The 22,927-nt window shown below is 35.7% G+C and overlaps 2 protein-coding genes across 5 annotated transcripts in view; one reads left to right on the top strand and one right to left on the bottom strand.

The window, feature by feature from the left end:
* Window positions 1-470: 470 nt before the first annotated feature.
* LOC128240364 (ubiquitin-conjugating enzyme E2 G2) lies at window positions 471-6,055 on the bottom strand. Its single transcript, XM_052956989.1, has 5 exons — window positions 5,907-6,055; window positions 4,912-4,993; window positions 3,163-3,281; window positions 2,507-2,647; window positions 471-1,588 (listed from the first exon to the last, which is right to left on the bottom strand). Exons 1-5 carry the CDS (start codon window positions 5,947-5,949, stop codon window positions 1,476-1,478), a joined length of 498 nt encoding a protein of 165 aa, XP_052812949.1. The 5' UTR covers window positions 5,950-6,055; the 3' UTR covers window positions 471-1,475.
* A 38-nt stretch (window positions 6,056-6,093) lies between these two features.
* Window positions 6,094-22,927, top strand: part of LOC128240362 (DNA topoisomerase 2-alpha-like) — a 31,932-nt gene continuing 15,098 nt past the window's right edge. Inside the window, exons 1-21 of one of the 4 annotated variants that reach the window (XM_052956988.1) lie at window positions 6,094-6,342; window positions 7,024-7,263; window positions 7,963-8,056; window positions 8,760-8,823; window positions 9,304-9,449; window positions 10,083-10,180; window positions 10,552-10,764; window positions 11,677-11,850; window positions 12,358-12,459; window positions 12,824-12,961; window positions 13,264-13,474; window positions 14,147-14,232; window positions 14,596-14,832; window positions 15,530-15,635; window positions 15,986-16,188; window positions 18,006-18,245; window positions 18,493-18,641; window positions 19,509-19,740; window positions 21,362-21,561; window positions 22,185-22,320; window positions 22,610-22,805. In XM_052956988.1, the coding sequence (XP_052812948.1) occupies window positions 7,039-7,263; window positions 7,963-8,056; window positions 8,760-8,823; window positions 9,304-9,449; window positions 10,083-10,180; window positions 10,552-10,764; window positions 11,677-11,850; window positions 12,358-12,459; window positions 12,824-12,961; window positions 13,264-13,474; window positions 14,147-14,232; window positions 14,596-14,832; window positions 15,530-15,635; window positions 15,986-16,188; window positions 18,006-18,245; window positions 18,493-18,641; window positions 19,509-19,740; window positions 21,362-21,561; window positions 22,185-22,320; window positions 22,610-22,805 (3,250 nt within the window). In that variant the 5' untranslated portion in view covers window positions 6,094-6,342; window positions 7,024-7,038. Of the gene's footprint in view, window positions 6,408-6,429; window positions 6,718-7,023; window positions 7,264-7,962; window positions 8,057-8,759; window positions 8,824-9,303; window positions 9,450-10,082; window positions 10,181-10,551; window positions 10,765-11,676; window positions 11,851-12,357; window positions 12,460-12,823; window positions 12,962-13,263; window positions 13,475-14,146; window positions 14,233-14,595; window positions 14,833-15,529; window positions 15,636-15,985; window positions 16,189-18,005; window positions 18,246-18,492; window positions 18,642-19,508; window positions 19,741-21,361; window positions 21,562-22,184; window positions 22,321-22,609; window positions 22,806-22,927 lie in introns of those variants that run through there. The other 3 variants (XM_052956986.1, XM_052956985.1, XM_052956987.1) reach the window with 3 other exon arrangements.

The following is a 22,927-nucleotide window of genomic DNA, read 5'->3' as shown; positions in this document are numbered from 1 at the left end:
TATTGTATCTGGCAACATGTGTACCAAGTTTCATATGACAGCCCTTTTTTATGGCAAATTTGGGGCCGATATTGGGCCCCATTCCCCATGGAGTAAAGTATATATTTTTCCCCAGGTTGTGTCAAAAATTCCCCCATTGTGGAAATTTTATTTTACTACTATCTGTAGAAGTCATATTTTCATTGTCAAACTGTGAAAACAGGTAAAGATCAGGTGGGCACCATGTTAAGTTTCAAACAATCGATAATCTAGCTCGCATGATGGTAACATGATTTTTGTAAATTCCCTAATTTTGCAATATACAAGTTACATTTCCCCTGTCAAAAAGGCCTCGCCATACTTCCCCAAATTCGGGGGGGGGGGGAAAGGCTGTATGAATACCATGAGTTTTTTACAGCTAAAGACTAAGACATCAAGGGTGTGAAAATACCAAGAGAGCTATTAAATGAAATAACAATGATTCAATGAATAATTTATTTTATAATAAATTGCACATTTCAGGTTATCGAAAACAATGATCAAATAAAGAATACACAATATCATAGACTTGCAACAACATGTATGCAACAAATTCATTAATATTTCATTTTCTAAATTTCTATAATAACTATTGAATTAACTGATTAATAATTATTTATTAGACACTTTTTATGTTATAATTTAAAAAAATAAATAAAAAAAGTTTGGCAACAAATGAATAATAATGTTCCATTTTCATTTAAATGTGACAAATATGTACATGAATGGTATGATGTACACAAACAATTAATATTGTAAGTAAAAATGAATAAATTTCATATAAACGTACTACATAAACCTTTCTTGATCACAGACAATCAAGAATAAAACAGATATGTAAAATGGAAACACCCATTTCATACATTGTATAGTTCATATCAGGTCTAACCTTTAGATTTCTATTTATTTCAACTTGATCATGATGGTAGATGTAAGCTGATATGGATCATGGGCAGGTCAGTTTCCTTGATAATAAGTATATTTCTTCTCCTTAAACATACCTCGTGAATCCATTCAGCATTCAGTCTACATACTATTGACCAATTACTTTTACAGTCCAATCAGAACACTCAGGATTCCACTCTAAAATTAAGTTAGATCTAAGTTGATTTTTGAATACAGAGTCCTTTTTGAGAGGCTAAGAGAAAGTTTATTCTAAATGCAGCACATGTCTAGTTGGACAGCATATACCAGAATATACTGTCCATGTATCAGATGTTGAAATTAGCACCAGCCTGCAAGCCCTGCATTGCCTGGTATTTGTTTTTCGGACTTGTACAAAATTTGGATTTTATAAAGCAAGGCCTGTTAATAAAGTTATGTCAAGTAATAGTGGTAGTTTTCAGACTTGTTCATTTAAGTCTTACATTGATGACAGGTGTAATCAACGTTGCTATCCACACCCCCAAATCTGTCCATATTGTCTATAAATCTCTGTCAACAGTATCCAATGGGTGTCATAATCCAAGGCTCTTGCGGACATGTTTAGCTGCCATTTCTTCAAATTTGGATCGCTCATCCCGCCACATCTTGGCAGCATCCACATTGGCCGCACTTTCATCATTAGGCTCTGAAAAGACATAACATAAATTTGAATGACTGAAACACATAAATTAATGCTCAGACAACCTTATCATTTAATCGAGTCATTGGTGATATGAATTCATTTTGATGACTTGTGACCCTATGTAATTTTGATGTCACTGGAAACCTTGAAATTGTTTGGCAGTTACAAATATGTCAAATAAATGATTGAAAATACACTATGGATGTAGTTACTGCACTTTGTATTGATTTTGGTTGATTTTTACTGAAATCAGATGTGAATACGGTTATTTAGCAATCTTCATAGGCCAAAATAAAATTGTGCCTTTAAAATATTTGTACATATTCTTTCTCAACAAATAAAACTGTGTTTTGCTTTTTATACCACTCAGCAAAAATTGTATTCCTTAAAGGCCTAGTTTAAGCCTTCTATAAGTAACTACCCCCCCCCCAAATCCGTGAATAGTACACAACTTCTGTGTAATTTCTGCTAATCAGATCTGAGATCTGAGTGTCCAGCTGTGCAGTTATAGTGGTTTTATTATTGAAATGGACAAAACAACTTGTCTTTTAGTTGTTGTTTTCAAATGATTATAATATGATTATACACAGGAAATAACCCCTACTGTGACACCAATGCAATAAACAGGAGATGCACAGCAGGGGATTATCATGCCAAACATTCCTTAAACTAGGCGTTTAAAGACCTTTTGGTTATCAAAGTTTCCACCATAATAAATATACATATATTGTATGCATAATTAACAGCTCACAAATACAAAATGTAAATGCTCGCCTGTTTTGTAGGATTATAAAGGCACACAACTCAACAAGTATTCAGCTCAATGTTTTTGGATCTGCAACACATATTCACATTTTCATTGTACAGGGTTGATTAAAGACCGAAAGTTGAAGACAATGCTATAATACAACATCCTCAAACCTGCTAGCATGCTGACAACTGAGAGCAGTATCTTTTCCACGCTCTGTACAGGGCTCCACCGCTCAGCACTTGTCTCATAGCCCATTGGATCATCCCCTGGGGCATGTAGTATAGATATACATACCCGCCCATCAGGGTAAACTGGAAATGAACATTTAACCATATTGGAGAGTGCTTTCGTTGTTTTCAAATATGCATTAATTCTCAAGTCAGAATAGTAACCAGTAGGTAGGGCTCTTAATGTGAAATATAATGACGATATCTTAACATAAACACTGCCCTAAAACAGACAACTCTCTAACCCCTGAAGGATTTCACAGGTTGTCTGGTAAGAGCACTCGCTTCTCACCAAGGCAACTCGGGTTCGATTCCCAACCTGGGCGCATGTGAGTCTGGTTAGTGGTCACCAAGCCGGACAAGTGGGTTTTCTCCTGGTACTCTCGTTTCCCCCACAACACAAGACCACACTCTCCCGCAACATGGTGCCAATGAGAGTGACTTAGTATAAATTATCATTACTCTCTTCACAATTGTTGTAAAATATATAATGTTTAAACTAAGGCTTTCACAACATGTCAACTTTGTTTCTTCCAATTTCAGATGAGTAAAACACATTCTTTATTATGTTAGCAGCAACTATGAGTTCTATCACCTACTGTTAGGATGGAAAAGATCACATGTGAACTTCATCTTCGGAGGGCCCAGTGGGTAGTCAGGTGGAAATGCTAGTCTGGCAGGAAATACACCCCCTTCAAAACAGGTACCCTCTGGCCCCCTGAAAACACATATATTCAATATGTAAACAAAAAAGCACATTACAAAATTTACCTTAACTTTCAGTGTTCTCAATAAGAACCGGCTGCCGGCCAAAATGGACAATTCCAATGGCAATTGGGCCGGTTCAAATTTGGAAAACTAAATGAATTTTAGGCAGAATAAGTAGAAGCTGGTCGGTTACTTTACTATTTGAGATGGTTCAACTGAAACTTATTGAGAACCCTGACTTTGATAAACTACTGATCAAATTCTTCTTAAACAATATTGTCTTACGGTAATATAAGACATTTGCATACTATAGTAGTGATCTGGGTTTTTTTTTTACTGTTTACAAAGTAATATGTCATACTTTTTTAAACTCAGCAAATCCCCAAAGCGTAAGAAATGTTTATCGATATATACAGACTAAGATGATAGTTGCGGTTTCAGTGAGATCTATATGGTAGTATATATCGAGTGAGGACTGACAGCCATATTTTCACAAGTGGTGCAGCCAGGAGTCAAAATATCAACTTTCTGTGATCAAGAGATGAAATATTATTGATATCTTACTGAAATGAACATGTTTTTATTTTTATTTTATGTTATAAACACAACTAATTGCCATTCAATAATTTATTAAAATAGGGCCTGTACATTTTTAAAGGTGTATGCATACCATTTTCAGACTTTAAACAGTCACCATTTAATTTTGGTCAACACTTCCTTATTGGAGTTCTCTATAAAACAGTTCATTGATGTGTCTTTGCAGTGCAAAATCACATCAAACAAAATAAGGAGAAAAATTAGCGCCGGATAATATTAGTCCAGTGGCAAATTGAACACACGCAAAAAAAAAATATTAAATAAAAAATGTGTATACTGACCACTGCACTAATCCACCACACTCAAAGCTCTAAATAAGGTGCAAGGCAGAGCTGTTCAATTAAAAATATTTCTTAAAAGAACATGCTCATCCCAATTATTTTTGGTTATCCAAGAGGATTTATATCAATCTATTTTAATCATTTTTATCAATATCCTGCGGATGCTGTTTTGTGATAGAATGCCTATGTTTGGTCCCAAATTGTTGGTGGTGACCCTGTATCTTGGTATAAAGTGCTTATCTGTACTTCTCTTAGAAACTCACTTGTGCATGGAGTAGACATTGAAAACATTCCTTACTTGTAAAATGCGACCGAAATACTGATAACTCATAAGAAATTCATACTAGAGCTCATTTGTTAATTATTATTATCTGGACCTCTCTTTTCACTTGTGTATGGGTCAGACATTGAAAACATTCCTTTCTTGTCAAATGTCACTACTGATTACAATGATAATCAGAAGTACATACCAGAGCTCATTTGTTAATTATTATTTCAAAATGTGTTACAAAATGCTCTTTTTGCTGATATGCTTTAGTAATGCTAATGAAAATCAAATGACAGCGCTTAAATTTACAAAATTCCATTCAAATAGGTACCTGCAAGTTTCTGAATGTTGTTTGTTCATTAACTCTAATGAAATGACTATATATAAGTTGGTAAGAATTGCTGTCAACTAAATTTGTGAGTTTGTCCCTAAATTGAATAATTCCTACTTGCATTTTGTTTTCAAGTTGCTTACCTGAAGCTCTATTTACTTACATGATAAGCGCTTCCCATTCAAAGAAGTTTTCTTCATTAACTGGTCCTGCTATGATTCCCTCTGGTGGGTTCAGTGTCAGCTCTGAAATTGTAATGAATATTTCATGTACCAGAGTTTCATACATAGCTGGCTTAGGCCAAGAAAAAAATATCTTCAGTTTCTCAGACAGATTTTTAAAATATAGAAAGGAAGCGGGACAAAATCTTATCTCATTTATTCTTTCTTCAGTCTCAGAGGTGTATGTATAAGACATAGTTTAACCCTGATATGCATGTCTACATGATAAATGCATCATCGATTCCAGAAGTTGTTAAGTAGTCTCATCCTCATATTTTCAAATAAACTATAAATCTTTGTTGGGGCGGAAAAACAGGGTTAGCTCAGTTGGTTAGAGCGCTGTGCTAGTGTTCCGCAGTTGTGTGTTCGAGCCCCACACCGGGCCCACTTTCCCTCCAAGGTTTACTTTACTGCTTTAACCCAGGAAAGTTGTACCCCTATATCGGTGCTATACACTGAGCATGTAATAGAACCAAGGGGTCTCTTCGAAAAAGAGCTACGGTATCACACTCGGACTTCCTTGTATCCCACCACTGTCTCTTCCACGAGCTATCAGTTCAGCAAAAACAAAGGAGTGTAGTGTCAGTTGTACAGGGCACTTCCAACAGCATCGCTGTTAAGCAATTTGTGCAGTCTGTTACATTTGGCGCCCAACTTGGGGCCCGAACCCACGACAAGAGATTTAGAGTCTCATGCTCTACCGACCTAGCCGGGCACTTGTCCTCCCTAATTTACTTTAGGACCCCATTGGAAGTAAGTGCTTGCACTTTCACAGGTAAACTTTGACTGCCATGTCTAAAGAAATACATACATGCATACACAACAAATATGACAACTTGTAGTCCGTAAATATCACAGAACATGTCTGAAATATAATTAATATGCCATTCAAATAAAGTACCATTGATAACATTTCGTTTCCGTGCTATTAACCTACGTTTATATTCAGCCATTAGCCTCTTTAATGCTGATCCTGCCATTTTATTGCAATTTGTTTTTCTTGTGCCACATCTGTCAAACCTTGACTCTTCAATTTAGGAGTATATTTTCATGCTTTGGACAATCCGAGTTCATTGGTTCAAATCAAATCGATCAGCCAATGAAAATAGACATAACATCGAAATCTTAAATGTCTGTAATGGCGCATGCTTTGTGATGCGCTATGGTGTCATAAACATCCATATTAACACTAAAGTGTGCAATAAACTCGATAGATGTTATTTTGAGTAGTTAATGCAGACCACATTCATGATAGTTTTTGCTACTTTTCATAGAAATCTGGATTACAAATTGAAAACACCTGCCATTCTTGTTACGTTTTACATCTTCAGACCGGCAACTTTCGATTAAAACTAACTTTATCGAGCAAAAAGGTACTTTGAAATATTTTTGTGGGTTTACGATGGCACAACAGGCCGTGGACTCGATGAAGGCGTCAGTAAGTTGACGAAAACTATCTGTTGTGATTAAAAAATGGCAATTTTCAAACTTTAATTTATGTTGATGTTTGGGTTCATGACCTGCTGGAGCCGTTGCACGTGACTTAATACTTGAATTTGATTAGTCGGGCCTGACCCGCCAAAATTAAGCTTTGAATGAGATTGTTTACAAGGGCTCTTGCAAACACATTTAAATTTGTAAATCGGAGTCGAAGTAAAAAGTTTGGATGTGTGAACGCATTACAGAGTAGGATAAATCAGTTAGATTTGCAGTTTTCGAGAGAAATGGCGTCTTCTGGGCCATTGAAGGTGATTTGTGGTGATGAACTTAATCAAATCTTACGTACAGTACAGTAGTTATAAAATTTAAAAAGTGCACTGATTTTGAGCCTGTTTTCTCAAAATAAATAAAACCTGCATATTTTGTTTCTGAATTGCCTTATCTACTTACATTGGTTTGCATGTTCAATTTTTCACGATAATTTTATGTTGTTTATTGAACATATTTATTTTATTTTTGATGTTGATGCAAATTATTAATTTTCAGATTCGATTTTAAATAATTTCATTTGCTTAAAATTGTATGTGCTTTGGAACAATTGTTGCTTTTTTCAGACCTTATTTGACAAGATGAATAAAGGTGACGGAGAAGCAGTGGCTGTCAAATCAAAACCAAAATCAGCTGCCAAAGAAAACATGGATGAATTCTTTGTGCCGGGAGGAGATGATGACCATGGGGGGAAGCCAAAGAAAAAGAAGATGTCCATCGAGAGAATATACCAGAAAAAATCCCAGCTAGAGCACATTCTTCTTAGACCTGATACATACATCGGCTCCGTTGAATCTGTGACACAAGTAATTTCAAATGATCTGCCTTGAAATATTTTAGCCTTAGGTAAATTTTATAAAGAGAATGCAAATTTATGATTAATTTTACCTAGCTTGTGACAGAAAAAACGTTTGAGAAATTGTCATAGCGTTGGTATCAATTGGCAAAAACTTAAACCTTGGCCATATCTGAAAAGAACGATCAAGAGTGAAGATATTTAAATGAAACACATTTTGGCCAGAAACCATACCCGCCTTTAAATCAAGACTGTTTTTTAGTTTGCTGCGAAGCACTCTTGTGTATGTTTTATTTCCCATTTTTGATGAAAGTCAACAATAAAAATGAAAAGATATACCCAGTATGCGAATAGTTCTCAGACAGGCATATTGTTGGTTGTTGTTGTTGTTTGAAGATATCTGAATAAAATTTTCCTTAGTATAAGTGTAACCTTATCAAATATTAAATGCAAAATTAACTTCATTTAAATAATTTCTTTTGTTTATTGGTTCAAATTGTGTCAACAATGTAAACTTTTGATAATATAAACCAGTCATTTGATATATGTAACTAACTTTCCAAATTACAACTGGCCAATAACCTACACTGTTCCAGAATTATTTGTTTAAATGATCATTATCATGTGTATGAATTTTTTATCATCATGCTTACCCACGTTTTTCAAATTTTGCAAGTGAAGTTTTGAGGACAAACCATTTATTTTTCAGCCAATGTGGGTGTTAAATGATGACCATACCATGATGGTGCAGAGGGACATTACCTACGTGCCTGGACTCTACAAGATCTTTGATGAAATACTTGGTGAGGAGGTTTTCTAGAATTTATCAGCTGTGAAAATTGAACCTGAATCCTTCCATGAGTATTTCGCTTAAAATTGGAAATTTATTACAAACCTGACAGAAAGTTAACAGGCGCTGCAAGAATTTTATCACTGTCAGACTGATATGCATTGTTAAAACTTGAAAAAGCCCTAAGGCACTTGGCAGATAGTTATTTATAAAACTGATTCTTTATTAACAATTTAATCTTCACCATGAATTGTAATAATTATTGAATGTAGCTACGAAATAGTCAGTTCAAAAATGCTTTAAATCGGCTGTGAGTAATCAATGATATTGTCAATGTAGCTATATTATTATGTACATTAGTTCAATGACAATATTGGAGATTATGTGCACAAATATTTATTGGTCTCAGTAATCTTATCAATATAACTAGTATCTTACTACTATTAAATCAATGTCATTAAATAATTGTCAGAATACAATTACTGTAGTTCGTATTTAGTGTAAAATTATGGCGCATTTACTTTAGTGACAAAAAAATAATGTTAATTTTATTTGATAGCCGCTTAAGGCCTTTTGCTATTGCATGAATCAGCATTATTTGATTACATCATCAATCTTTAATAATTTTAGGACAGTTCTATACATTGCAATGCAGTATGCATGTTAGTTGTCATAGAAGATTATAACATCTTTCATAATATGATGAATGTTTTCAGTGAATGCCTCAGACAACAGACAGCGAGATCCAACTATGAACTGCATCAAGATTGACATCGACCCGTAAGAAATCTATGCTCAGGGGGTTTATCGTACGAAGTTCAGGTTTGGGTTTTGTGACTGCAATCAGAGTTGACAAATTGGAAATTTCTTGTTATTCTAATCTATGGGGTCCTAAAATAACTGATTATACTCATTTAAAGTTGATTTGGGGAGTCTGCGGAATGTACAGTTAGTAGGATATTGGTATACCAGGCAGGGACTGGGGTTTTCTGTGAATGGTGAACATGTGTGACTGAGTATGTATCTTAATATAGCATCAAGTAATAAAGTTATGAATTTTGACGGAATAAACTGTTTAATTTAATTAAGGATGTCGTCCTAAATATCAGACAATTAGTTTAAGCAAGTGATTCATCTGAATAGTTTTATGGTATTTAAAATTAGTCATAGACATTGTAAAGAGACTTACAACTTTAACCAAAATTATTATCACAGATAATAGCCTATTTTATAGAAAACTATGATAATTTGTTCACTTAGGGAGAGTAACAAGGTTCGGATCTGGAACAATGGGCGAGGTATTCCAGTCGTTGAACACAAGGAACATAAAATGTTCGTGCCAACGATGATCTTCGGGCATCTGCTGACATCAAGTAACTACGATGACACGGAGAAGAAAGTCACCGGTGTGTTGATTTTACCTGGTCAGACGTCTTATCTGACGTTTACACTAAATAAAACAGGGCTTCTTTACCACCTCTATGTGAATTGGGCAGGGGTTCAGAAATGTCATCATATCTATAAAATACCTAAAATTGTGAATTTACCAATAGCATAGATCTTTCAAACAAAGTGGAGACCACATTTAGATAATGGATTTTAATAATTTTACGAAAATTAGATTGCATTTAAACATAACTGGTTTCCTTTTTTCTTCTTTTAGGATTGTGAATTTTGCATCTAATATTTGAAGAAGAAAAAAGTACTTGTGGGGTTGTGAATTTTGGCTCCATTTTCTGTAAAAAAAAAAAAAAAGAAGAAGAAAAAGAACAAAAACCCTGGTTTAAAGGGTTTTTAAAGCAAAAATTTGAAAGAGGCATTGCCAGTCATATTTGGGAATTTTTAATACCATATAGAAATTGGGGGGAAAGTTTGCTATTGATTCCGTTAATTTTATGGGTTTTGGCGTTCTTATTATCTGTATTGAACTTTTAGGAAAAAATACATGTTATAGCTTTGCCAATTGGGCCAAGATTTAAGCCCTAAATGTGTCTAGGTGTTATTCTTGAGTAAAAATGAAAAAACGTTTCTGTTTATAGGTGGCCGCAATGGTTATGGTGCCAAGCTGTGCAATATCTTCAGTAACAAGTTCATTGTTGAGACTTCTTATAAGGAATACGGGAAGTCTTTCAAACAGGTAGTATAGTTATCATGGTCATGTGGCTAGTGTTGTTAAATAATTAATTATAATATAAAATTTATCGAAAAGGTCACCGACAACTGTCAACTAATATTTTTGTCATAATCAGTTATGAAAAATATATATGTTTGATAGCTGTCTTATCATGACTTTCAAGCACTAAAGCACCTGTTCACTTTTAAAACGGATACCTGCAAGTTGTCACCCAAGTTAATCTTCTACAAAGTTTGAGCTTGAACTGGCTGTAAAGGACCAATACTGTTTTTACTGAATGTAAGCTTGATAACAACAGACAAGTGTTGTTGTTAATGCTCCTTGGATCTTTTGTTTAAAATTATTTAATTCATGCTCATCTGTTTTTCTCACAGACATGGACTGACAACATGGGTAATACTAAAAGCCCCACCATCAACGACTCCAAAGATAGCGATTTCACCGCCATCACATTTTACCCTGATCTGACCAAGTTTGGCATGACTACTCTGGATAAAGACATCGTTGACCTGTTCACAAGGCGAGCCTTTGATATAGCAGCTGCGGGAAAGAACGTCAAAGTCATGTTAAATGGGAAGAGAGTTCCAGTAAGTGGCCAATTTTACAGCTGTTAACTGTCTTCCTTTCCAATTGCCAAAAAAGCTTTTTTTTTCTCCAAATTTTGAATAAAAAATCCCAATCAGGAAATCCATAAAAAGCGCATATAGAAGAATTTATTAAAAGACTCCCAATTTCCTGAAATTAACAGCAGAATAAAAATAACTTTGAAAAGCATAAAAGAAAATTTTCTGATTAATCTTTTAAAAATGAGAATAAGATGAAGTTAATTTGAAAAGAAGCCCTTTACAGACTTGTTTAACAGCTGTGTTTCCCTTAAAGGGACTGTACACCAGATTGGCACCCAAAAAAAAATTCTGTTACGAATCTCAGGACAATTATTTAATCAAATGTTTTATTTTTTGATATCATAATTGTAAAAAAAACACTACCAAAATGTAAAAAAAAAAATCAAGTTCGAACCGGTGTCGCCATAAATGCAGTCCACTGTTGTATCCACTGTGCTACGAAGGCTTACCCTAAACAGTTGGAATATTTAAGCTATATACCTAACTTGGTAATATAACGTGATAACATCAACTAGCCAATCACGCATAAGGAATGAACTCTACTAGGTAGACATACCTTATAATCTTTTTTAATGGAAAATTACGAAAAAACTGCAAAAAATAAATTAATTGTAATCTAGGTACTTTAGATAGTAAGTTACATTGCATTGTACACATCGATACCAAGTTTATGTCAGTTTTCGACAATTTTCTTCTTTTTTTCGCTATTTCATCATACAGAGTACAGCCCCTTTAAGTTTGGCACCTTTAATTAAAGACAAAGTCAGACATGTTTGCCTGGACATGTTGTGATTTTTCAAAACTGAATAGTAAAAACAAACTTTTACAAATTCTTAAAAAATATTTAAAATCCATATTGTTTGTTGTTTTCAGGTAAAATCCTTCAAGGATTATGTGGACTTGTATGTCAAAGACAAAATTGACGACAACGGAGCGCCCCTCAAGGTCGTTCACGATGTTGTTAATGAACGCTGGGAGGTGGCTGTGTGTCTCAGTGATAAAGGATTCCAACAGGCCAGCTTTGTGAACAGCATTGCTACCACCAAGGTAAGAAAGAGGCTCGCTCACAGAAGCAACGTAAAAGTCAGTGTCAAAAGTTAATTTTGGTATTGGGAGCTTTCAAATACTGTAGTGTATTTTAAAGAAATCTGATGTTTGTCACTTTTTCACTGAAAATCCTACGAGCAATTTCATAGCTAGGAGACATTTTCAATAGAAGTATGGTAGAATGGAGTGGTTTTGCTCAGGACCTATTGTTAAGAAATATGTGAGTCTACAAGAAGCATTCAAATATTTTTCAAAATGAATGACAGATGTTTACGATTTCATACATTTAGGTTTAGAATTCTGTTGCTATTACCTGAAGTTGCATGAGTAAAAATATTCATTGAAATTGAAACCCAGAATTATAACCTTACTAATTGTCTTGAAAAGAATGGAACAAACACTGCTTAATGAAATTCTGATATGCAAATTTTTAACATTTTATAGCCAATCATAAATATAATTTGTAATTGCTCTTATTTAAAGAAGTATAAAATTTTATTCTTCTAGGGTGGCCGACATGTTGACCATGTAGCAGAACAAGTGGTCAAGAAACTGATGGACACAATCTCCAAGAAGAACAAGGGAGGTGTGGCTATCAAACCATTTCAGGTAGGTTCTGTTGGGGTTTAAATAGATGTATAAAGGTGGGTGTAAGTCCGGTTACAAGGTTAAAATATTTCAGTAGCCAGAGGTGAAACACCAACCCAGGACTGTGAAAATGGTGTTACATTGTACCTATTTATATCTTACTTTTTATAATGGTTTTAAATTTATGAGGAAAAACACGCATTCTGGTGGTTTGAAATTTGAATAAATTTCTTAACTTTGCTTGAATATGTGGCATTTGCAATACCTAAATGGTTCCATGAAATACCACTGTGAGCAAGTTACCGGTATGATATTCTCTATCCACAAGTGAAGTGCCATGTGTAATTCCACTGTAATCAGTTAGGACATAATTTCCTGTTTACAGGTGAAGAACCACATGTGGGTGTTTGTGAACTGCCTGATCGAAAACCCGTCCTTTGACTCACAGACAAAGGAAAACATGACATTACAGGCAAAATCCTTTGGCTCCAAATGCAGTCTCACTGATAAATTCATTCAACAGGTCAGTAATCCATAATGTATGTTGTACATTTTTAAATGCCTGTGTCCTTCTGATTGGGAAAATTCAATGAATTATTGAAATATTCCCAAATTTAGTGGAACTAGATTATGCCGTATAAAGAAAGTTACAAAAAACAACCAATGTAAGAATGTTAGAGACAGTTTTATAACACCTAGTCTTGATCATATTATTTTAAAAATTAATCAATTCAGCAAATACAAACATCCGTTTTTTTAAAATGGTGTTATGAAGTTACGGCTTTTCTTGCCTTAATCCATTTCATTAATTCTGAAATTTTTTAGGTCAGCAAATGTGGCATCGTAGAGAGTATCACATCTTGGATGAAGTTCAAAGCCCAGGCCCAGCTGAATAAAAAAGTGGGTGGATCCAAAACAAATAAACTCAAGGGCATCCCCAAACTGGATGATGCCAATGATGCTGGGACCAAATTCTCTCGTGATTGCACACTCATCTTGACTGAGGGAGATTCAGCCAAGACCTTGGCTGTGGCTGGTTAGAACACATGGTTTTCTTTTCAGCTTGTCTGTTTTTTTATTGATAAAAGTCAAGGTACTTCAATTGTGATAGTCTTGGTTTTCATCATTGTTGACAGTGGTGCACTTTACCCTACTTTAACTTAAGCTAAAACTCCAGACACCCTACACATGTGTAGCAAGGCCAATAACTCATGGTTTTGGTATTTTTGCAGTTATGCCCCTTTTTTATACAAAAAAAGTTAATGATCTGAATTGAGGAAAAGTGTGAAGTGTTTCTAAATGAAACGTTAACCGTTTCCTCATCTCTTCTTCTAAATACTGGATCAATTCACAAAAATGATATAGGAAACTATGTTAGTGTAGATACTAATTTCATTAAGCATTGTGAAGGAAGCTGGTAGCTTCACTCTCAAGTCCTTTCCTTGGTAGAAAAACCAGTACTTGTGTCCATTTTGAGAGGTCATGAGAAAGAACCACTGATAGGGATCAAACACACAACCTCTTGGATGAGAGGCAGACACGGAGGAAAAGCAAAGGTTCTCTCAACGGACAACTATGATCTCTTTAATGAAACAAGTCCAAGAACTTAATGGGAAAATGGATTTTTCCTGCAAATCATTGATTGTTGAAAAAATAAAAGTGGTTTCTTTGCAAAAAGTAAATTAAATGTTTAATGCAATGTCTACAGGTCTTGGAGTGGTGGGTAGAGACAAATATGGTGTGTTCCCACTGAGAGGTAAAGTGCTGAACGTGCGGGAAGCCTCACACAAACAGGTATGATAACTGAACTCTTTGTCACCATCGTTTTTACTTGTCCATGAAAGATTATATCATATTCATACATTGTCTGTGCAAGGGGATTAGTTGTTCCAAGAGTTTCTGCTGTAAAAAAGAAAATGGAAAATTTAATACAGCTAAAAATTTGATTAAATCAGAACATATTTTACTGAACATAAAGAAACATTGCTTATAAATCTGAAACTGGATAAACAAAAAATGAGATTCAATCAATTGTACGGTACATGTATCTGTTCTCATGCTGTTAAATAAATTTAGCTGTATTAAAGTAAATTGTAACTTCAGTAAAATGAAATCATGTTTTAATATGTAAACATGTACTTAAATGTAAATTTTCAGATCCTTGAAAACGCTGAGATCAACAATGTTGTCAAGATCATGGGCCTTCAGTTCAAGCAGAAATACGAGGACGAAGACTCCCTGAAGACCCTGAGATATGGCAAACTGATGATCATGACTGATCAGGATCACGACGGCTCTCACATCAAGGGCCTACTCATCAACTTCATGCAGCATTTCTGGCCCAACCTGCTCAAGTGGAACATTATCAACCAGTTTATCACCCCCATTGTGAAGGTTGGCATATTAATTTGTTCACTGGTAAATTTAGCATTCAAATATTGCTGATAACTGCCTACCTGTACCCAGTCATCAAAATTTTTGACGTTTGGATGAACAAGCCCAAATTCTTATACTATTGCTTGGCATCAAATTTGTTAACAAGCCCTGCTATATAAAATTCAGAATTCAAGCAAGCCTGGAAGACATTTTACCAGTGCAGGGTTTGTGTTAATTTCGACCGCTGGTATACATGTCGCCATATACCATTTGCACATGTAAAGCTAGTCTCAAAACTCTTGCTTCAATTACTGTAAAGTAATGCCCCTTGTTCAACTGAGAAAAAACAACATCAGACTTCACTTTGCGCTGCCCTTGCTACTGAGGTTTGTAAATATTATGCCTAACCAAGATTGGGCTGGCAGTTCAAATGAGTTTCTCAAACACTGCCTGTACAATCATGTACATGTTTGCATTTATCAAAATAAGCACAGATCTGCCAGTCTGTAACTAACACAAATAATTTAGGCCTTGCTGAATATTGTTGAATATTATACAGCCAATGGCAAGCATTTTCAAAGCCAACTTTTAAAAACCATATTGACATTAAAAAATAAACTAATCATAAGTAATTGCTTTTATGACATGATAAACTATGTTTTTAGATTTGCAGTTTGTCGTCAATTGATCTAGCTATTTTATATTTTTCCAACAGGTAACCAAAGGGAAAGAGGAGGTTGCCTTCTACAGCTTGCCGGAGTTTGAGGAGTGGAAAAGTGAGACCAGCAACTGGAATACATGGAAGATAAAGTACTACAAAGGTCTGAGCTCAATTAAATCTTAAAACTTAGTATTTAGGTCGTTAATTGAGGGTTATTAGGGGCAAGCAGATGGGGTGTATTACAGCTTACCAAAATTTGAGGAGTGGAAAAATGCAATCAGCAGCTGGAATACCTACAAAGGTTTGGCCCCAATTTTATCATAAAAAATATTTATAAAATAATTCATTGAGGTTTATTAGGTAATGGCAGTTTTGAGAAGTGGTGTATAGAGCTTGAAGGAGTTGGAAACATACTTGAGTGACAAGGCACAGCACTTGATCATTCTCTGAAAATGTCTAAAGTTAGCAGTTTATTATATATTGTAAACACTGTTATTTTTATCCTGCCAGGTCTTGGTACCAGCACCTCAAAAGAGGCAAAAGAGTACTTCAGTGACATGGTGCGACACAAGATTGATTTCAAATACAGCGGGACAGAAGATGACGCTGCCATCAACCTGGCCTTTAACAAGAAGAAAACTGAGGAGAGGAAAGAATGGCTGTCCACTTGGATGGAAGAGAAAAAACAAAGGACGGAGATGGGGCTGCCCCAGGTAAATAGAGCTGGGCTGTATAGGGATCATGGGCTGTGTGGGGATGGAAAAGTGTTATGGGTGGGGTAGATTTTCAAGAGGATAAAATGGCTGTCTACATAGGTTGAGGAGTAAAAAAAAAAAAGCAGAAATGGTGCTACCTTCTGTTGTTATCTTTTGGGAGAAGGGGTAATGTAATAAGGCTTAATTTGAGGGTGGAGGGGTAAGGTTAAAGACTTGATAAAATTCTCTTAAAGGCCACAGTGCTCCAGCTAGCCCGTTTTTCAATGGCGCAGCGCCCGTGCCCCTTTTCTTACCGCCCTGCCCCCTTTCCTTACCGCCCTTTTCACAAATGCTCTATTAGCGCCAATTCTTCCTGTAGTGCCCTTTTTACAATTAAAATCATTATGAAAGATCGGAAGCCCTTAATCCACTGTCATAATTGAGACAAATTACGTAATACTTATGATAAGAGTGTTCCCGCTAGGTGTCACCTTGCCCCCATTGACTTCTTAAAATATGCCGTACTGCCCTTTCATCTTCCCATGTGCCTTGTCGAAGTCATATGACAGCTAATTGTGTATTTGTGTAGTGAGCAGACGACCTGTGTATTCATAATCGGTCATCTTCTAATCCAATAATTAGGAAGAGCCAAATAGGGAAACATCGGCAGGAGGCGGGGCTATTGAATGTCAGCCAATCAGAATATACATTTTGAACTCGTTCATTCAATTATGAAAGTTTGTAAAATGCGAAAAAAATGCAAAGGGATGGTGAACAAAGTTGTCAAGCATAATAAAATCTTTTTAAATAATTGTATTGTACAGAAGATTCTCGCCATTTTAATTGATCATTGTTGATTTGAAGCAGACGGTCACTGCCGATTTGTATTAAAATATAAGAAAGGTGGCGTTTACACAATCAAATACATCACCTTGTCAGTAAATGTTTTGAAAGTTTATTTGTAAAATATTCATGGTGAAAATTTCTTTGCAACCCACAAAAATATGTAGATGCTTTATGTAGCATTTACCTATCATGTCCACGTTCTTGTCAAATTTGCCGAAACCGCCATTTTGTCAGAACGATTTTCGGAGTTATTTTATCAATGTTCTATGATTTATAAGTGTTTTTTTAAGCAAGGGCATTGATTTTTATTGTCATTTTATTCTAAAACATCAGCATATTAAACATTATTTTACTAAAGACAATTAAATAACAGCCAGGCGGAATGTAACATTCGTACCCAATCCCGATCGTACCAAACTAAGATTCGTCCCCTACATATTTGTTTTTTTGTGTATCTATTTATTTGATTGCTTCAAATGTTTAACTGTGTTTGTTTTTGTCTTCATTTTACATAATTTTTAGGAGACATATGTGACATTGCACTTAAGAAGATGCAAGACAAGTATGATCATACTACCATAGACAAAAAGACAATTTTTAATTTTGATATTAAAACACACCCTTCTAGATTTTGAGAAAAAACAACACCATTTTGTTCAAGTCTGAAAATCATGGAAACTGATTTAAATTGAGTATGAAAACAAAACAAATTCAAGGGGGAGACCCCCCTCCCTCCAAAAAAAACAACCCTTGTGACAGGGGTGGACAATTCCCACAACCACCCCCAATCGCCCCTACACGACTCGTGTAGCTTGCCCTTTTCAGAACTCTACCCTGCCCTTTTCAAATCCTGGCTGGAGCACTGAGGCCAGTTTCAAATCTTTCTTCCAAAAATATTTCTGGAAATCCGAAAACTAGACAAGCTCATAAGGTGCTCTTGATATTTTTTCTAACATAAATGGCCTTATTTGATTTTCTTTTTATTTTAGCATTACTTGTATGGGAAGAACACACGCTGTGTCTCGTTCAACGACTTCATCAACCGTGAACTCATCTTGTTCTCAAACTCTGATCTTGTTCGCTCAATCCCGTCACTCGTGGACGGCCTGAAACCAGGCCAGCGCAAAGTGCTGTTCACGTGTTTCAAGAGGAACCTTGTCAATAAAGAGATAAAGGTTGCGCAGCTTGCTGGTTCTGTGGCGGAGATGTCGGCCTACCACCACGGTGAGGTGAGTTGGGAAAGTTGAAGCAAAATATCTTTTGCTTTTGCTCAAACAAACTTTCAAAGAAATTTATATGAAACTACGTTTAAGTAGGATGCATGGAACATTACGCATATGTTTAGCATAGCCCATAACTCTGTGTTCGTAAGAAAATCATGACTTTTTGAGGGAACATTTTTTTTATAAATTCCAGCAAAAAGCACAATCACTGATAAATCCTGTATGTATATTAATATATTGTTTCCCATGCCAGGTTTCCCTGATGAACACGATCATCAACTTGGCCCAAAACTTTGTTGGCAGCAACAACATCAACCTGCTGATGCCCATCGGACAGTTTGGCACGAGACTTCACGGCGGCAAAGATGCCTCCAGCCCCAGATATATCTTCACAATGCTCAGGTGAGAAACCATTTCTAACCTTGTTTAAATAATTTGATATTTTAGACCGTTTTAGAAAGTATTTGGTGCCAATCTGTCAGTTTTGTACGAGACTTGACTGAGACAAGGATGCTTCCTTCCCCATGTATGCTTTCACAAGGCTTGGGTGAGAATTCAGTCACAGACAGTATATTCAGTGTTCATTCAGCACTTCTGCTTGGATGGGGTTATCAGCAACTGTAAAATGCAGAACACTTAGTCATTCAACTAGGTAACCAATCACCATGTTGGATTGAATTTAAAACAGAGATTTTCAAAATGAACAATTTCTACCTCTATGTTTGACAAATGATGATTATATGGGGTCCCAATATTGTGTCGCCTGGAAAGCATGGCAGACACAGGGATCCCTGTTTGTGTTGTTTCGCTGTGTCAAACTTGATTCCGATAAAAAAATTTCGGCTTGGTGTAGTGTTTTTAAACTTGCATATTACTCAGAAATATATGGGCGTTCCCAACAGGCGAAGCATCTGATTCGTGAATTCTAGCATGGTTTACACTGAATACATCATTGAAAGTATACTTTCGGATCCAAGCGATGTAAATGAAGTTCAAAATGGGAGTCCATAGGAGCAGCTTGAAAATTGAGTGCATTTAAGACTGAGTGTAAATGTGTGATGCCTAGTGACTCCATATTATAACATTATGTTCAATGTGTTGTTGGTCATTTCATTAAAAATAATAATTGTAATCAGCAATTACCTTCCAATTGATGCAAACATTATATGGGTTACCAAGTATCAGAATTTGACATAATGATTATGAGAATTATCGGGGAACTAGCGTATTTTGTGGGTGGGACACCTTATGTTTGATTTTCTTTTTCAGCCCCGTAGCGAGAAACTTGTTTAATGTTAATGACGAAGCTCTGCTGGAACAGCAGTACGACGATAATCTCCGGATTGAGCCGGAGTGGTATTGTCCCATCATACCCATGGTTCTTGTAAATGGGGCTCAGGGTATTGGTACAGGCTGGAGCACGTCCATTCCGAATTACGACGTGCGGGAGATCGTGGCGAACGTGAAGCGCCTGTTGGACGGGGACGAGACAGAGCCAATGGTATGTAGTGTTGTGGATGTTTTCGAGGACTCAGGGTTCGAATTTAGACTCGCATACTCGCAAAATGCGAGCGACATTTGGAAATTGCGAGTGACTTTTATTCAAGCTCGCAAAATTCTGCGAGTGGCTTTTTCTAGACCACAAAATGTTAAAAGGATAGTAGAATAAACATGAACTTAATTCCGCTATGTAGTCGAGTAAACAGCCTATAAGTGGCATGTTTACACTACCGGTATAAAGAAGACAGTACGGAGTCACGCTCTAGTAGGTTTTCAAAAATAGAACAAATATGGAAAAGGCTGAGTTTTATCTCGAATCTTTCCGGGATGCTCCGAGGCGTGCATAATACAAAGTAAATACGAATGACATAATCACCTAGCTCAATCATTGGCTAAATTTAGCGCTTTAGCGCACTATATGTAAACCCCATCATCCTTTGAATACATTTCCGCCCAACTGTCAAAATGAATAGACTTCGTTGATCGTTATATTTCATGGTACAAAGTATCCACGCTACATTTACTGTTGCTTTTTTATTTTAAATTTATTATTTTATTGTTGTTAATACTTATAGACTTAATGAAATCTGTAGCGTGCTTGTCAAATGGGTATTAAATTACCCGATGGCCAGGGTAAATATACAAAGTGAACAATGTCAAATTATTGGACAGCTTTGTTATCAAAAAGCTGCCAGCATCAGACGAGTCTTTCCATACTCCCCAAATAGAATAAGCCATCAACAAGTTCTAGTAGTCAAGTCACTCAAGATTGATACTTTTCAATATTCATAATATGTCTTAGGTGTTTAATTTCTACTTTAATTAGACAATATTATAAGGGAATAAAGCAAATAATAAAATTGCAAGTTGATTTGTCATTTTGCGAGTTGCCTCAAAATGCACTCGCAAAATTTTGCGAGTGCTCCTCAAAGTTAAATTCGAACCCTGGGACTTATATTATATTTCAAATTTTAGTAATATTTAGAAGTATCAATGTCAGTATTAAAAGTATTGTAGGCTTTGAAACTTTTTCATTTTAAGAGAAGTGCATGAATTCATTCCTTTTCAAGTTTGAAGCAGAAAAAATTACTTCCAAAACTAACTGTTCACTGCGACAATCAGTGGTTGAAATTAACACATGCCCGCAAGCCCTGCACTGGTAAAATGTCTTTGGGCTTGCTCAAATTCTGAATTTTATATAGCAGGGCTTGTTAAAAAAATTGATGCAAAGCAATAACTAGTATGAGAATTCAGGCTCGTTCATCCAAAAGCCAATTTCAATGACTGGACGATAATATGTTCATAATGGCAGTTTGGTGATATTGTTCGTATTTGATCAAAGAAATAATAAGAACATAAAATTTAGAACATATGTGTTATATAATAAAGGGAATGATTGTATGTTTACTCTATATATTATAATGGTTTTCATCAAAAGGACTAAATGTGGAAGACTTTGTTTAATGCCATTATCGTTATTATTATTATTAGATAATCGTGATAGCAAGGGGGCACTGTTTCAATTATATACTATTTACAATGTTATGTTGTATTCTGGGCCAGAGGCCTTTATTTACAATAAAGTATAGTTGAGTTGAGTTAAAATTATTATTATTCTTCAGTTGCCAAACTACAAGAACTTCAAAGGCTCTATTGTTCAACTGATCGAGAACAAATATGTTGTGAATGGAGAAGTGTCGGTGATAGACGACAATACTGTGGAGATTACTGAGCTTCCCGTGAAGAAGTGGACTCAGGATTATAAGGAAGATGTCCTGGAACCAATGCTGAACGGTACTGACAAGGTGCCAGCTCTTATCACGTAAGTTGAATTTTATATTAAGTAGGCCATAGATGATTAGTTTTACTATAATTTGAAGAAGTTCTGTGATACAGGGACAGCTATAGGGTGAGAGAGGTTTAGTATAATAGGTGTCCCTCTTTCACCCAAGAGGTTGTTGGTTCGATCACCACCAGGGGTACTTTCTCACAGCTTCTCAAAATAGACACCAGTACTGGTTTCCTGCCAGGAAACAATCTCGAGAGAGATTCTATAAGCTATCAGCTTTCTTCACAATGGAGCTTAAAGCTAAATAAGTATACAGGGACCTTTAATCTATTTACTGTAAATAATTTGAAAAGCTGATTGTCACTTCATGTAGATACCCGGTAGTTGCAATGAACTTAAACAAGAACACCTTGGCTTGTACTTTGTATAAAGGATTAGCGTAACAGGCCATCTCAGGTTCTATAACAGTTCAAGCCCCACCAGTAGGAAGATCTCTTGGCCACTTAGAGAGATCACCAATAACAGTTGATGCTCAGAAAATGGGTGCTACAGTGAATTATATCCCCTTATGGCTGACTTCACTATCAAGCGGCAGAAACTACAGAAAATACATTAGTATAAACTAATAAAGAAAAAGTTTAAACCAAACATTTCAGTGATTACAAGGAGTACAACACAGACTCGACGGTGAAGTTTGTTGTGAAGATGACCACAGAGAACCTCGCCAAGTCAGAGGAAGCGGGTCTACACAAGGTGTTCAAACTGCAGAATACAATCACCTCCAACTCTATGGTAGGTAGTCCTCATGATTATGTCACTGTAAGAATCTTAATTCAGATTTTTTATTTATTTTTTTTTATATAGAGGTATGGGCTATTCCATTTAAAAAAATAATCCTACAACAGGAGGGCACTTTGGAAGTTAATTTATATTATTTCTTTTGTTTGCCTTCCTGGCATGAAACTCAAAACTAAATTAATTTTGAATTAATCATTGATTACAGTCGTCCATTTTGATTTGATGATGGATTATGAGATATGCGCGATAATCCATCACTACATGTTCACTAACTCTTTTATAGGTGCTGTTTGACCACAACGGCTGCATCAAGAGATACAATTCTGTGGACGAGATCCTACGTGAGTTCTTCGACTTGCGTATGGATTTGTACAAGAAGCGTAAAGATTACCTGGAAGGTATGATGGCGGCGGAATCGCTCAAGTATGACAACATCGCTCGCTTCATCCTGGAGAAGATTGAAGGGACGCTGACTATTGGTGAGATTGAGTTTATCATTGAGTTAGATGATGCACTGGTTGGCACAAGTTTAAACTTGGTTAATGGTTTTAAGTTAACGACACACGAAAAATAATTTGACAGTCAAAGGTATTGGTTAAAT

The sequence above is a fragment of the Mya arenaria genome, chromosome 7 (genome assembly GCF_026914265.1).
Source record: "Mya arenaria isolate MELC-2E11 chromosome 7, ASM2691426v1".
Classification (NCBI taxonomy): domain Eukaryota; kingdom Metazoa; phylum Mollusca; class Bivalvia; order Myida; family Myidae; genus Mya; species Mya arenaria.
Note: the sequence above shows the minus strand (reverse complement) of the source record. Positions and strands in the feature narration are given on the sequence as shown.